General features: G+C 40.1%; 1 protein-coding gene across 1 annotated transcript in view; it reads left to right on the top strand.

Annotated features, from left to right (window-relative positions):
• LOC129703023 (MORC family CW-type zinc finger protein 3-like) overlaps positions 1 to 15,042 on the top strand; it is a 47,890-nt gene extending 32,848 nt beyond the window's left edge. The window contains exons 15-18 of the mRNA XM_055645192.1: positions 1,649 to 1,860; positions 5,697 to 6,543; positions 11,140 to 11,264; positions 13,209 to 15,042. Coding sequence (XP_055501167.1) covers positions 1,649 to 1,860; positions 5,697 to 6,543; positions 11,140 to 11,264; positions 13,209 to 13,344 — 1,320 coding nt within the window. The 3' untranslated portion in view covers positions 13,345 to 15,042. The remainder of the gene's footprint in view (positions 1 to 1,648; positions 1,861 to 5,696; positions 6,544 to 11,139; positions 11,265 to 13,208) is intronic.
• Positions 15,043 to 15,295: the final 253 nt, after the last annotated feature.

Below are 15,295 nucleotides of genomic sequence, written 5' to 3'. Positions count from 1 at the left end.
CTGCCAACTTTGGGATGATCAACTAATTCCACACAAAATAGGCGGCAGTCTCTTGATTTTTGCGATAATCCATAATCCTTGCTGTTTTGGTTGCTGAAGTCGGTTGCAAGAACTTTCTATGTCGCTTGTCTTCAGTTAATACAAGGATTACCACATCTTTTCCGATTAAATGGAACTAGATGAATAATCTGTAACTGGTTGCTGTCCAACAAGAGAACTGAACCACAGTTTAGTTTTTAGTTCAGTTTAGCGTGGAAACGGGTCCTTTGGCCCACTGAGTCCACGCTATCCGACACACACTAGGGACAATTTACAATTTTACCAAAACCAATTAACCTGCATACCTGTACATCTTTGGAGTGTGGGAGGAAACCGGAGTGCCCGGAGAAAACCAACACAAGTCACGGGAAGAATGCACAAACTCCGTGCAGACGGCACCCGTGGTCCGGATCGAACCCGGGTCTCTGATACTGTAAGGCAACAACTTTACCGCTGCACCACTGTGCCGCCATAGGTGATAAACCTCTTATCAACACCTTTATGAAATGCAAGAGCACTTTTAGTTATATAGCTAGATAATAATATATGGTTTTAATAGACTGCAACACGGAAATAGGCTCCCCATGGTGTAATGTGGGCATTGGACACTCGATGGCGGTTACTTTTTTAACCACATTTTCTATTTAGTTTAATTACTGTGCAACTTTTGGCACTGACGAGTTATGACTTCCTTATCAATTATATTTTATATAAATCTGTGCAAAATTTAATGTAGTTCCGAGACATGGGTCACAAAATTGATTTCTAGACACATTTTTGATGCTCGGCCCACAGCCTATTTGTCCTGCTGCTACTCTTTCCCAGCTTTATTTTCCGCTCTCTCTTCAATCAGTCTGAAAGATGGTCCCGACCCAGAATGTCACCTATCAATTTTCTCCAGACGCTGCCTGACCCTCCAGCTGAGTTACTTACTCCAGCACTCTCCTTTTTTGTAAACTAGCATTTGCCGTTCCTTGTTTCTACTCGGCAAAGAGCTTGCATGGTGTGAATGACCAGTTCCTATGCCATGTTAAATAAGAATGATCTGCATTTTGTGCCTTTCTTTGGTACACTAGCATCTGCAGATCTTTGTTATTGGTATAGTACATTCTCAGTTCAACATTGAATGGTCTTTGAATGTTTAAGTCCTCAAGTCTGTTGTACTTGAACCAATAAACCAGCTGGAGAAAACGAGTAGAATCCTTGACTTGTAAAAGATAGCTCATGGAGAAAACAGTTGTACTGCTTTTATTTGGGGTCAGTTGATCTATTTGTATGTTGTTAATTAACATGGGACTTATTACAATAGTTATCATATCGACCTGTTAACAATCATATGCAAAGGATTGAACACTGCCTTCCAACATTGTGGCATCCTGTTTCACTTGGCCTGTCATTACACTGAGGCTGGATTTGAAGACTTCTGCCAATTTCAGATGTGGTTAAATTTGAACTCTGTTTTTTAATTTAATGGTAGAATTGATATAAAAGTTACGTCTATTATTTTATTTAATAGATGTTAAGGCAGCAGTTAATCTGATGTTAAATACGTGGTTGATAGTGTTCTCATAATATATTTGTCTTTGTATTTGTCTTGCACAATGTTCAGCTTCAAGTGCCTGGGCAAAAGGATTCTCCGGAAACTGCTGGAGTATCTTCGAGTATACCAAAGATCACAATCTGTGTGGTTGGTGGAGAAATGAGTGTGAAATCTGATATGGAAGGCACTTCATCTCTTGCTTCTGTCTCTCCTTTAAGTAGTCTTAAAATTATGGATGTCAAATCACTGTCATCTCCACAAATATCAACTGATGGTGAAAGGTTAGTCACATTTTGAATGCTGTTCATATCATAGGACATTTCATAGCTGTAGAGTAAAACCCAAGTACTGTTTTCAATGGCATTTTTCTGGTCCAGTCACATTTAACTCCCCTTATTAATGCGAACAGTCATACAAAATGGAAACAATACTTTCTCATCCTTATCAACCAAGATGCCTATCTAAGCATCTCATTAGGTCCTTATCCCTGTAAACCTTTCTTATCCATATACATGTTCAAGTGTCTTTTAGTAGTTGTTATTGCCTGCCTCAACTACTTCCTCCGGCAGCTCGTCCAATGTACATATCACCCACAGCGTGCAAAAGGTTGCCGCTCGGGTTCTTATTAAATCATTCCCCTCTCACCCGCTGCACGGGTAGGTTTAAACTAAATAATGGTCGGGAGGTGGACTTAACAACATGGAAGAGTATGCGTGGAGTTATCAGGAAAGAGAGTGCAGGAAAGGTCACGGAAGTCTCCAGAAATAATAGGACAAAGTTTAAAAAGGGAGAAGAGAAGGGGACTATGAGGGCATGAGGGAGGAGCTGGCCAAGGTTGACTGGAAAGGGAGGTTACACAGAAAAGCTGGAGAAACTCAGCGGGTGCAGCAGCATCTATGGAGCGAAGGAAGGGATCCTATTGACTGGAAAGGGATCCTAGCAGGAATGACGGTGGAACAGCAATGGCAGGAATTTCTGGGCATAATTCAGAAGACGCAGGATCATTTTGTTCCAAAATGGAAGAAAGATTCTAAGGGGAGTAGAAGACAACTGTGGCTGACAAGAGAAGTTAGGGATAGAATAAAACTAAAAAAAAAGATATATAGCACAGCAAAGAGTAGCCAGAGGATTGGGAAACTTTCATAGGCCAAACGGGCAATAGGGCTGAAAAGATGAAGTACGAGGGGAAGCTGGCCAGAAATATGAAGAAGGACAGTAAAAGCTTCTTTAGATATGTTAAGGGAAAAAGAATAACAAAGTCAAATGTGGGTCCCTCGAAGGCAGACACGGGTGAATTTATTATGGGGAACAAGGAAATGGCAGAAGAGTTGAACAGGTACTTCGGATCTGTCTTTTCTAAGGAAGACAAAAACAATCTCCCGGAGGACAAAGGATCTAAGGGGGTAGAGGAACTGAAAGAAATTTTCATTAGGCGAGAAATAGTATTGTGTTGGCTAATGGGACTGAAGGATGATAAATCCCCTGGGCCTGATGGTCTGCATCCCAGGGTCCTCAGGGAGGTGGCTCTAGAAATAGTGGACGCATTGGTGATCATTTTCCAATGTTTAATAGATTCAGAATCAGTTCCTGTGGACTGGAGGATAGCTAATGTTATCCCACTTTTCAAGAAAGGAGCGAGAGAGAAAACTGGGAATTACAGATCAGTTAGCCTGACCGGTGGTGGAAAAGATGCTGGAGTCAATTATTAGAGTTAATAATGGGACATTTGGATAGCAGTAAAAGGATTAGTCCAAGTCAGCATGGATTTATGAAAGGAAAATCATACTTGACTAATCTTCTGGAATTTTTTGAGGATGTGACAAGTAAAATGGATGAAAGGGAACCAGTGGATGTAGTGTATCTAGACTATCAGAAAGCCTTTGATAAGTTCCCGCAAGGGAGACTGGTGACTAAAATTAGAGCACATGGTAGGGTGTTGACGTGGATAGAAAATTGATTGACAGACAGGAAACAAAGAGTAGGAGTGAATGGGTCCTTTTCAGAATGGCAGGCAGTGGGGGGGTGGATTGCCGCAAGGCTCGGTGTTGGTGCCGCAACTGTTTACCATATATATTAATTATTTGGAAGAGGGAATTAGGAGCAACACTAGCAAGTTTGCGGATGACACAAAGCTGGGTGGCAGTGTGAACTGTGAAGAGGATGTTAGGAGGTTGCAGGGTGACCTGGACAGGTTGAGTGAGTGGGCAAATGCGTGGCAGATACTGTATAATATACATAAATGTGAGGTTATCCACTTTGGCGGCAAAAACAAGGGGGCAGATTATTATCTCAATGGGGTTGGGTTAGGTAAGGGGAAGGTACAGCGAGACCTGGGTGTTCTTGTACACCAGTCACTGAAAGTGGGCGTGCAGGTACAGCAGGCAGTGAAGAAAGCTAAAGGAATGTTGGCCTTCATAACAAGAGGATTTCCGTATAGGAGTAAAGAGGTTCTTCTGCAGTTGTATAGGGCTCTGGTAAGACCACATCTGGAGTAGGTTCACAAGATTGATTTCTGGGATGGCGGGATTGTCATATGAGGAAAGATTGAAAAGACTGGGCTTGTATTCACTGGAGTTTAGAAGGATGAGGGGGATCTTATAGAAACATATAAAATTATAAAAGGACTGAACAAGCTAGATGCAGGAAAAAATTTCCCAATGTTGGGCGAGTCCAGAACCAGGGGCCACAGTCTTAGAATAAAGGGGATGCCATTTAACACTGAGGTGAGAAAAAATGTTTTCACCCAGAGAGTTGTGAATTTGTGGAATTCCCTGCCACAGAGGGCAGTGGAGGCCAAATCACTGGATGGATTTAAGAGAGAGTTAGATAGTGCTCTAGGGGCTAGTGGAATCAAGGGATATGGGGAGAAGGCAGGCACGGGTTATTGATTTGGGACGATCAGCCATGATCACAATGAATGACGGTGCTGGCTCGAATGGTCGAATGGCCTCCTCCTGCGCCTATTTTCTATGTTGTATGCATAAGGTTGGGTAAAATCAGGATGTTTGTGAGAGGAGGGGTGGTCAACACCGAATTGAATGTATCGTATTTGAAGATAGACACCAAGCCGGAGTAACTCAGGGGGTCAGGCAGCAACTCTGGAGAACAGGAATGGCGGTGCTGGCTCGAAGGGCTGAATGGCCTCCTCCTGCACCTATTTTCTATGTTTCTATGTAACCACATGTGATTTTTTTTCTATTACAAATCTCAAAGTGTGGAGTATAGAGGCAAATATATAAATGAAAGGTCTTTGTCCCAAACATTATGGAGGGCATTGTATTTATAAGGTTTATCTTCCAGTAGTGCAATTCAATAAACTTTACCTAACAGCGATCAATTTGAATATTTGATGGTAGGCTGGGAACTTCATTGAATTTGATTGAGGGCTCTGTATTAATACCAGTTATTCAGCAGAAATATGAAAAATAATGATGAAACAGCATGTAAGCATCTCAAGCAAAGAGAAAGGTTGGAATATTCTGTAAATTGAGGATATGGTACAAAATGAGATTATATATTTTACATATTTCAAAGTGAATGCATAAGGATTTCAAAATGATAACTAAATCTGAATTTACGTGCTTTGGTGTAGATATCCTGATGGATATCTACACCTCCCGCTGCCTTAACAGGGCAAAGAATATCATCAAAGACAGCTCCCATCCTGCGTTTGGACTGTTCGACCTGCTGCCCTTTGGAAGGCGCTATAGGTGCATCAAATCCAGGACAAATAGACTCAGGAATAGTTGCTTTCCGAAAATTATAACTACTCTTAATTCAAATTCACACATGCACTGACTTCACAGCCCAACACCCGGACTTCCATCTGTATATATGTATATAGCGCCGCAGAATTGTGCACCTATCTTCCCCTCCCCCCCTTCTCCCTTCTGTTTTTGTTTTTCTGTTTCTTGTTTTTTGTACTAAATTATATGTATGCACTGAGTACGAGCAGCTTTTAATTTCATTGTACATGTATAGTGACAATAAATGGCATATCTATATCTATATCTATCTTTGAAGCTTAAGTGTTTACATCCGACAATTGTTTTCCACTTTGCCGTATTAAGTGAGTGGTATAGTCCTGCAATTATTGTTGTTAATTTTTTTTTTCTAGTCCTAAACGAAAACTTGACTATAACGATGCAACTCCAAATCCAAAAAAACAAAAAAAAAATGATGGACGTTCACACGACATGTCTAAGAATGGTGATGCAGCCAGAGACCTCAGTTTTGAAGATGACATAATCCTTCTTGAAGAGAAAAGTACACCAAAGCATGAAGAAAATTGTGACTCGTCAAAGGTTAAAAAAGAGGACAGTGTGGACATGTCATGTTTTAACAACTGCAATGGTAATGATTTGCCCAGGAGTCGTGAAGCAATATCTTCAGCTACGCAAACAATGAACTTGAAAGTCTTTGTCAAGGAAGAGGGAACTACATCTCCAGATCAGAGCTTCTCTGGAGGTGCTACTGAAGAGAGAGTACAAATTCACCCGCCCCATAATGTCTCACTTTCTTGCTCATCAGAAAGTGTAGATGAAAGTAGCAAAATGATAAAAATCCAGCAAAACTTGAAATCCATGACCGAACAGAAGGACAGCTTGAAGGCAACAAATGAATTGTTAGAAAAGAAACTGAAAACGTCACAAAAGCTTCTTGAAATATCTGGTAATCACGCTAAAAAGGAGCTCTGCCACCAGTGGACCCAGTATGAGTCCATCATGGGGGATGAGACCGAGCGCGTGAAAGATTTCAACAACTTGAGCAATTTCCAAAAGACAGTCCAATACATGCTTGCACTGAAGGAAGTGGAATTGTTAAAGCAACAGAGCCAGGCATTGGTGAATCCCAAGCAGGAATGCTGCATAGAAAAAGAGGAAGACAAACAAGCCCAGCAGCTCGAGGACATGTCGCGGCAGCTAGATACCTGCAAATCAGAGCGGGATCAATTAAAGGATAAAGTAAGTGATTGAACTAAAAATGATAATATTATTGTGACTTACTGCTAGCAGAAAACTTATGTTGAAAGTATTATGTAACTCAAAAGTCCAAAATTGAATATTTTACTGAGGCATATTAGTTTATTTTACCACTTGTTAATTTTGTAATGTGTAAAGCGTTTTACATGTGGACTGTCAGCACGAAGATAAACTATATTTAATTATATTCAAAAATTCACATTTTGGAAAATGACTGCTTCAGTGCAGTATCGCTGATTGGTTTAGTTTATTGTCACTTGCACTGAAGTACATTTAAAAGGTTTTTGTTTTGTTGTTGGATACACTATGTATTTACAGGAACATCTCAGTCATACCTCAATTCAACGTTTAAAAATGCATTAATCTTCAATTTGTTTATTTTTGCCTTTTTTAAATTCTCCCTTAAATATCATTAATAAAACTTAACAGCTGTATCTGATTCGGCATTTGCTGCTGTAATCTGTTACATCAACTCGTGTAACTTCCCTCTTTGCAACTTGGATATCTGTCTTTTATTAATCCTGGGTTTACCATCTTCCTCTTATTACTGAAACTTCATTCAACAGATAAACAGAACTTAAAGAAAGATGCCGTTGTGTGTTAGAACATCCTTCTTTGAGGTGCAGAATTTGAATATAGGCATCTCGCATTTTACGCCAGGGTTCTGTTCTTGAAAAGCAGCGCGTAATCAAAAACATGCAAATTAACCTTTGTCACTACGCCAGATGTAAATTTGAGCATGTTTTCCAAAAATACGAGCGTGTAAATCGGGCTTTAGTGTTAAATGAACGTGCGTTATACTAAAAACACATAAATCGTGTCTCTGTACATCGTGGACAGCTCGATTGTAATAACGTGTAGTCTTTCCACTGCCTGGTTGGCACGCAACAAAAAGCTTTTCATTGTACCTCAGTGCATGTGACAATAAACGACATGCACATAAAACACAACGTGCCCGTATCAGAAATCAGACGGTGCATTCAATTGAGTTCTTTCTTTTGCTGTCGATCCTGTGGACTTTTATCCACCTTAACCACAGTCATGAAATAACAGTCATTGCTCATGTAACGAATGCTATAATTACTGGGAAAACATATACAGTGCCCTCCATAATGTTTGGGACAAAGACCCATCAGCCTGAAGAAACGTTGCACATTTCCTTCGCTCCACAGATGCTGCCTCGCGCGCTGAGTTTCTCCAGCATTTTTCAGCACCTGCAGTTCCTTCTTAAACACACATTATTTATTTGTTTAAGAAAGAACTGCAGATGCTGGAAAAATCAAAGGTAGACAAAAATGCTGGAGAAAATCAGCGAGTTGAGACCCTTCTTCAGACTGATGTGGGGGTAGGGGGAGCGGGAAGAAGAAAGGAAGAGGCGGAGACAGTGGGCTGTGGGAGAGCTGGGAAGGAGAGGGGAAGGAGGGATAAAGCAAGGACTACCTGAAATTGGAGAAGTCAATATTCATACCGCTGGGGTGTAAACTACCCAAGCGAAATATGCTGCTCCTCCAATTTGCGGTGGGACTCATTCTGGTCATGGAGGAGGCCCAGGACAGAAAGGTCGTATTCGAAATGGGAAGGGGAGTTGAAGTGCTGACCCACCGGGAGATCAGGCTGGTTAATGGGGACTGTGCGGAGGTGTTAGGCGAAGCGATCGCCAAGCCTGCGCTTGGTCTAAATTATTTATTTGCCTCTGTACTCCAGTATTTGAGATTTGTAATAGAAAACATCACATGTGGTTAAAGTGAACTGTCAGATTTTAATAAAGGTCATTTTGCAGCCATCTTTAGCTTATGCTTGTTTTGGGGGCTAGACCTCTTAAGTTTTCTCTTCAGCATATAAAAGGCATGCTCAATTGGATTCAGATCAGGTGATTGACTTGGCCACTCATGAATTGACCATCTTTTAGCTTTGAAAAACTCCTTTGTCACTTTAGCAGTAAGTTTGTGATCATTGTCTTGCTGTAGAATGAACTTCCGGCCAATGAGTTTTGAGGCATTTGCTCTTTTAAGTACTTCTTGGCAAACTGGAACCTGGCCATCTACTTTTGCGGCTAACTAGTGGTTTGCATCTTGCCGTGTAACCTCTGTATTTCTGTTCATGAAGTCTTCTGCGGACAGTGATCATTGACAAATCCACACCTGACTCCTGAAGAGTTTCTGATCTGTCGGACAGGTGTTTGGGGATTTTCTTCTTTATTATAGAGAGAATTCTTCTGTGATCAACAGTGGAGGTTTTCCTTGGCCTGCCAGTCCCTTTGCGATTAGTAAGCTCACCAGTGCTCTCTTTCTTCGTAATGATGTTCCAAACAGTTGATTTTGGTAAGCCTAAGGTTTGGCTGAGGTCTCTAACAGTTTTATTCTTGTTTCTCAGTCTCATAATGGCTTATTATTTGACTTTGATTGGCACAATATTGGTCCTCATGTTGATAAACACCAATAAAAGCTTCCAAAGGTGATGGAAAGACTGGAGGAAAGACTGGGTGCTGAGAGCTCTCTAATACCTGCATTAAGGAGGTAATTAAAAACACCTGTGAAGCCATGTGTCTCAAACATTATGGTGCCCTGAAATGGGGGAACTATGTATAAACACAGCTGTAAGTTCTACATGGTGAAACCAAAACGTGTAAAAATACCCTTTAATACAATCTGACAATGTGCACTTTAACAACCAGTGATTTTTTTTTCTATTACAAATCTCAAATTGTGGAGTACAGAGGCAAATAAATAAATGATGGGTCTTTGTCCCAAACATAGTGGAGGGCACTATTTTAATGTTAATGTCTGGTTTGGGACAAGTGGCTTTTAAGTGGCTTGTTTGGAAAATAGGGAAGGTTTATTCTACGGAGTGTCAGAATTGTGAATTTGGTCCCCTAATTTGAGGAAGGACATTCTTGCTATTGAGGGAGTGCAGCGTAGGTTTACAAGGTTAATTCCCGGGATGATGGGACTATCTTGTGCTGAGAGAATAGAGCGGCTGGGCTTGTATACTCTGGAATTTGGGAGGCTGAGAGGGGATCTTATTGAAACATATATTATTAAGGGATTGGACACACTAGAGGCAAGAAACATGTTCCCGATGTTGGGGGAGTCCAGAACCAGGGGGCACAATTTAAGAATAAGGGGTAAGCCATTTAGAACGGAGATTATGGGAGTATATTGTCTTTATATTTTATATTCTTGGTGTTTGTAATACTTGATGGTTAAATATCATCCTTTATCTATTATCCTTTGTATTAGCATTGCTCTGCATGTTTGGAATTGGCTTTGCTCTGCATGTTTGGATTAGCTTGTTTATGTTGGGATAAGACATTGGTGCAAGATAGTTGTGCTCGCCTTTTATATGTTTTGTTTATATACATTGAGGGGGAAGATGTTTGGGTTCTCCCCCTCGAAGCTAGCTCACCACTTAGCGTAAATTAGTTGTCACAGTTATATGACCTTTGTAACTTCGCTGAGATGACTAAGAGTGATAAAGGAGGCCTAAGATAGGGAAGTAAACATTGGGTTCTGCTAGCTTAGCACGTAGCATATATCAATTGTGACAATTATATGACCGTTGTAAATCTGTACGAAGCCCTAGCTCGGAGAAATAAGGGACCCAAGAAAGGGGAGTCATGTGATTTAAAAAGAGGTATTACGGAATGGAAAATAACTGGGAAGGAAGAAAAAAGTAAATGCAAGTGATTGGTTATTGCTGAGGGAATGTTTGCAAGTGATTGGGTAAGGAGTGATAAGGGAATGTGTGCAAGTGATTGGGTAAGGAAATGCACAGGGGGTGGGACATACGGAGTTAAACATGCCATAAAGAGGGACAGCTCTTTGTTTTGGACTGAACTCTCAAGTGATTTGCGCTTGTTCTAGCCTTAATCTGCAAATCAAGGTTTGAACTTCTTGAAGAATTCTCTGCGTCGCCTGAGCTAATTTTGAGTATCAGCAACCACAACAAGATGAGGAAACACTTTTTCCACAGAGTTGTGAGTCTGTGAAATTATCTGCCTCGGTAGAGGCCGGTTCTCTGGATACTTTCAAGAGAGAGCTAGATAGGGCTCTTAAAGATAGCAGAGTCAGGGGATATGGGGAGAAGACAGGAACGGGGTACTGATTGTGGATGATCAGCCATGATCACATTGAATGGTGGTGCTGGCTCGAAGGGCCAAATGGCCTACTCCTGCAACTATTGCCTATTGTCCATTGATATATTGAAGGTAGTTTTTTGTTCACGATTATACTGTAAATTCTTTAGCTAGATGCTGGTTATGATGAGTAAATAAATCGGTCTTTTACCAGCTGTAGGCCCTTGCAGCACTTGCTATAATCTTGTTTTAGCCGTGATGGTGCCACAGTCGTCTCTGGCTGTATGTTCCTGCCCTATTAATGGTTGGAAAATTGGCTGTGCTGAGCTCTCTTCTGACTTTCCAATCACTATTCTGGTTAAAAGAAAATGTTTCAGAAGTGTTCTTACGATAAGAACCGAAGTTTCAAAGCATGGTCAGTAAATAGTGGCCACAAAAATAAGGTGCTGCATTTGGAAGTAACCTTTACAAAGGTGAGATTACCTTCTGTTTTTTTTCCAAAGGTTGACCAACTGCAAAAAGAAAATGATGCATTTCAGTTGCACTGTGCAAATCTTTCGAATGAAGTTGAATGTTTAAAACAGGAAGTCACTGAAGCAAGGCCGAGCAAGTCTTCAGCAAATACTGGGTAAACATTTGAATACAGTGACCAATTTTTGTGTTTGAGGATCACACATGATAGAAGTTAAAGTTTCAAATTGATGTGTTGGAGTGGTTTCGTTTTTAGTTTAGAGATACAGCATTGAAATATGCCCTTCAGCCCATCGAGTCCTCACCGAGCAGTGATTACTCATACACTATTTCTATCCTACACCAAGGGAGTATTTACAGAAGCCAATTAATCGACAAACCTGCACTTTTTTGGAAAGTGGGAGGAAATCGGAGTAAACCCACGCGGTCATGTGGAGATGCTTGCTCGAAGGGCCGAATAGCACCCATAGTCAGGATCGAACTCGGGTCTCTGGCGCTGTAAGGCAGCATCTCAACTGCTGCGCCACTGTGCCACATATAGTGGCTGATGTTGGGATGTGGATGGCAAACGTTTATTATATAGCAAGAGTTAGTAGTACTTATCAAGGGTAGGCAGAGGATGTGCAAAAATTATGAATTAACTGGAGAGGGAAGGTTCAAGGTAAAGCACATTTACAAATGAGTTATGGGTAAATTATAATGCACAATGTGAAATAGCTTGAAGTTGTGCAGCTGTCAGAGCTGCTGCATTACAAGTTGGCTTTAAACTTCTGGTGCTGTCTTTGCGGAGTTTTTCAAATGATGTGTCGGTTTCCTCCACGTTTTCTGTTTCTTCCAATGATGGTAGATTCACTGGTCACTGTTGGATTGATTTATTAATAAGAATTGACAAATTAATAAATGCTTCAAGTTTGATTATTTGGACGTCAGCTCTGAGTTACAATGAGTTCCTCAGTTGAATGTTTTTTATCCATTTGCAAGTTCCTACTCTACAATCTGTATACATGTAAACCATGAATATTTCTAACATAGAATTATCTCCAGGGTATTTGTTATTCAAAAGTTTTTTTGGTTTGAGTATAGAAGCTGGGATGTAATGTTAAAATTGTACAAGGCATTGGTGAGGCCAAATCTGGAGTATGGTGTACAATTTTGGTCGCCAAATTATAGGAAGGATGTCAACAAAATAGAGAGAGTACAGAGGAGATTTACTAGAATGTTGCCTGGGTTTCAGCAACTAAGTTACAGAGAAAGGTTGAACAAGTTAGGGCTTTATTCTTTGGAGCGCAGAAGGTTAAGGGGGGACCTGATAGAGGTCTTTAAAATGATGAGAGGGATAGACAGAGTTGATGTGGACAAGCTTTTCCCTTTGAGAATAGGGAAGATTCAAACAAGAGGACATGACTTCAGAATTAAGGGACAGAAGTTTAGGGGTAATATGAGGGGGAACTTCTTTACGCAGAGAGTGGTGGCGGTGTGGAATGAGCTCCCAGTGGAAGTGGTGGAGGCAGGTTCATTGGTATCATTTAAAAATAAATTGGATAGGCATATGGATGAGAAGGGAATGGAGGGTTATGGTACGAGTGCAGGCAGGTGGGACTAAGGGGAAAAACATTTGTTCGGCATGGACTTGTAGGGCCGAGATGGCCTGTTTCCGTGCTGTAATTGTTATATGGTTATATGGTTATATATGGTTTGATGCCATTGAAAATAGGCCATGGTGGCGCAGCGGTAGAATCTGGTGCTGTAAGGCAGCAAGGCCCCTGTTCGATCCTGACTATGGGTGCTGTCTGTATGGAGGTTGTGCGTTCTCCCCATGACCGCGTGGGTTTTCTCCGAGATCTTCCTCCCATATTCCAAAGATGTACAGGTTTGTAGGTTAATTGGCTTGGGAAAATTGTAAAAAATTGTCCCTAGGATGTGTAGGATAGTGTTCAGGTGCGGCGATCGTTGGTTGGCACGGACCCGGGGCTGATAATCTAAAATCAATACCCCGTTCCAGCTTCTCCAAAACCATGCAAGAACGGTTCTCTCTACTGTTATTGCATCACACAGAATTATGTTACAATTAATATAGGAACATGTTTTGTCCTTTTTACAGTGCGGAACTCAAGTCTCTACGGATTGGTGTTGCACAGCTTCTGCAAAATATTATACCTGAACTGGACTTGAAACAAATAAATTACGAATCAAATGTTGTTGATGAGATTTTGGACCAGGTTATCTCTGCATCATGAAGATCATCTCCTGTTTTGCAATCAAGATGCAATGTGAAGAAATTAGATGGATTATATAACAAAGCCAATAGCCTTGATAAACCAGAGCTTAAAGTGAAGCAGACAATGCACTTCTGTCATGAAAATGATTTCTCTTCTGATCTAAAATGTTAATTTCCCGTCTGGTATACAGTTGCTGCCCCAGGAAGTCTATTGGAGCAGTTTGAAGCAAATGGAAATTATTAATTTGCAGTAAACAGTTCAAACTAGTATTAAAATATTCTTGGAGGAAAATAAATTGCAGGTGCTGGATATCTGAAAGCAGAAAAACAGTTAATATTTCAGGTTAATGATAAGTCGTTGGTCTGAAACAGTAACTATGCTGCCAGACTCGTTGAGTATTCCCAGTATTTCCTGTTTTTGTTGTTTTTTTTTTAACTGCGCGTGTAGTTCAAGAGTTTCAGTACATGTCATGCTTGCAATGCCGATTTGATTAGCTGCATTGTAGCTTGTTTTATTTCTCAAGATCTCGCAGAACTTTTACTGTAAATGGACATGGCATAATATTTAGTAAAGCTTGCAGCACAAAAGCAGATTAAGCCATTGGAATAATAATTGTAATCAACTGGTTCTTCCATTGGTAATGAATTTGCACTGCACAATCACTGTCGGGTGTCAGTCATCGAAGTTATTTTTGTATTGGAGAAAATGCAGTTGATGCACCGTGCAGAATGCCACAGTTAATTCCTTTCTGCAATTGAAACTTGTAAAACAGTGAAGAACTTGTACATATTTGTACATTTTGAAAAATAAATATTCAAATTTAGTTGATACAAACAATGTGCGGATATAAAGTGAGGTAATGTAACTTTTTTACCCGGTTGTTTTTCTTCAATTTCTTCATTTTTTTACATTTACTACAATATTTTTATTGTTCTGTGGGTTTGTAAACAATGCATGTACAATTGATTGCGGAACTGTTTACCATTTATGAACATTGTTAAACAAAGTTTACTTCAAATACAATATCGTGTTGTTCAGGGAAGATATATATATGTATAGTCAATATTCAGAATGGTAATGTATATCCTTTGTTTTTATTATTTCTTTTGTCTAATGTCTTTGTACTTGCTGGGAGCTCTTATTATCTCATCTTTAGCCTGTGGTGGTTCGAGGCTTTTTCATTTGTGGAATGTACCTCATCAGATTTCTCATTAACTGTTAACACTGTCATATCCAGTATTTCAATCTGGGTTTTCAGATGCTATCAGTATCAGTGGCTTGGCATGTTCATTCTTCCACGAAGCCATGAGTTTTCAGCTCAATAATTTGCCTTGACGCACATAATTTAACAATGGAAAAGCAGGTTGAGCAACTTTACTGATCAATATTTTTTACTGGAAGTCACCATGTTCTAAGGGCAGAAACAGGTTTTGAGTTCAGGCTCTCTCATGACTTGTCCTTGATTCAAGTATTAGAAACCAACCAGTGTCTAATATCGTGTCTCCCAATTAAAATTCAAAATCCTCAGTAGAAGCAACACAGAGGGTAATTCTATGTAATGTGTAGTATTAAATGGAATGATCATAAAATTTAACTTCAGTTTCGATTTTGGGTAGCCTATAAACTTTCCTCCCACGCACACAAATTGAAAATAATTTGTCATGCATGAATTATAAATATATTGATTTATCTCCTGCCTCAGATGCAGATAAAGGATGCTTTGTGTTGCTTGAGTTCCTTCAGTAGGTTACTGCACAATAGATGTCAAACTACTCCATGGCAGTTTTATATCCTATTCATCCTTATGAAATGGTTTCACATTGTTTTTTTCCAATATCAAATGGGAACAAAGTCTGTTTCACAATTTGTTTCGATGCAGTTTATTTATCTCTTTAAGACGTGGGAATCGCCATTTGAAAATTTCTAGAATGTTATTTGACTTTCGCGGACGGTATTGCCCTGTTATTTA

The sequence above is a fragment of the Leucoraja erinacea genome, chromosome 13 (genome assembly GCF_028641065.1).
Source record: "Leucoraja erinacea ecotype New England chromosome 13, Leri_hhj_1, whole genome shotgun sequence".
NCBI lineage: Eukaryota > Metazoa > Chordata > Chondrichthyes > Rajiformes > Rajidae > Leucoraja > Leucoraja erinaceus.
Note: the sequence above shows the minus strand (reverse complement) of the source record. Positions and strands in the feature narration are given on the sequence as shown.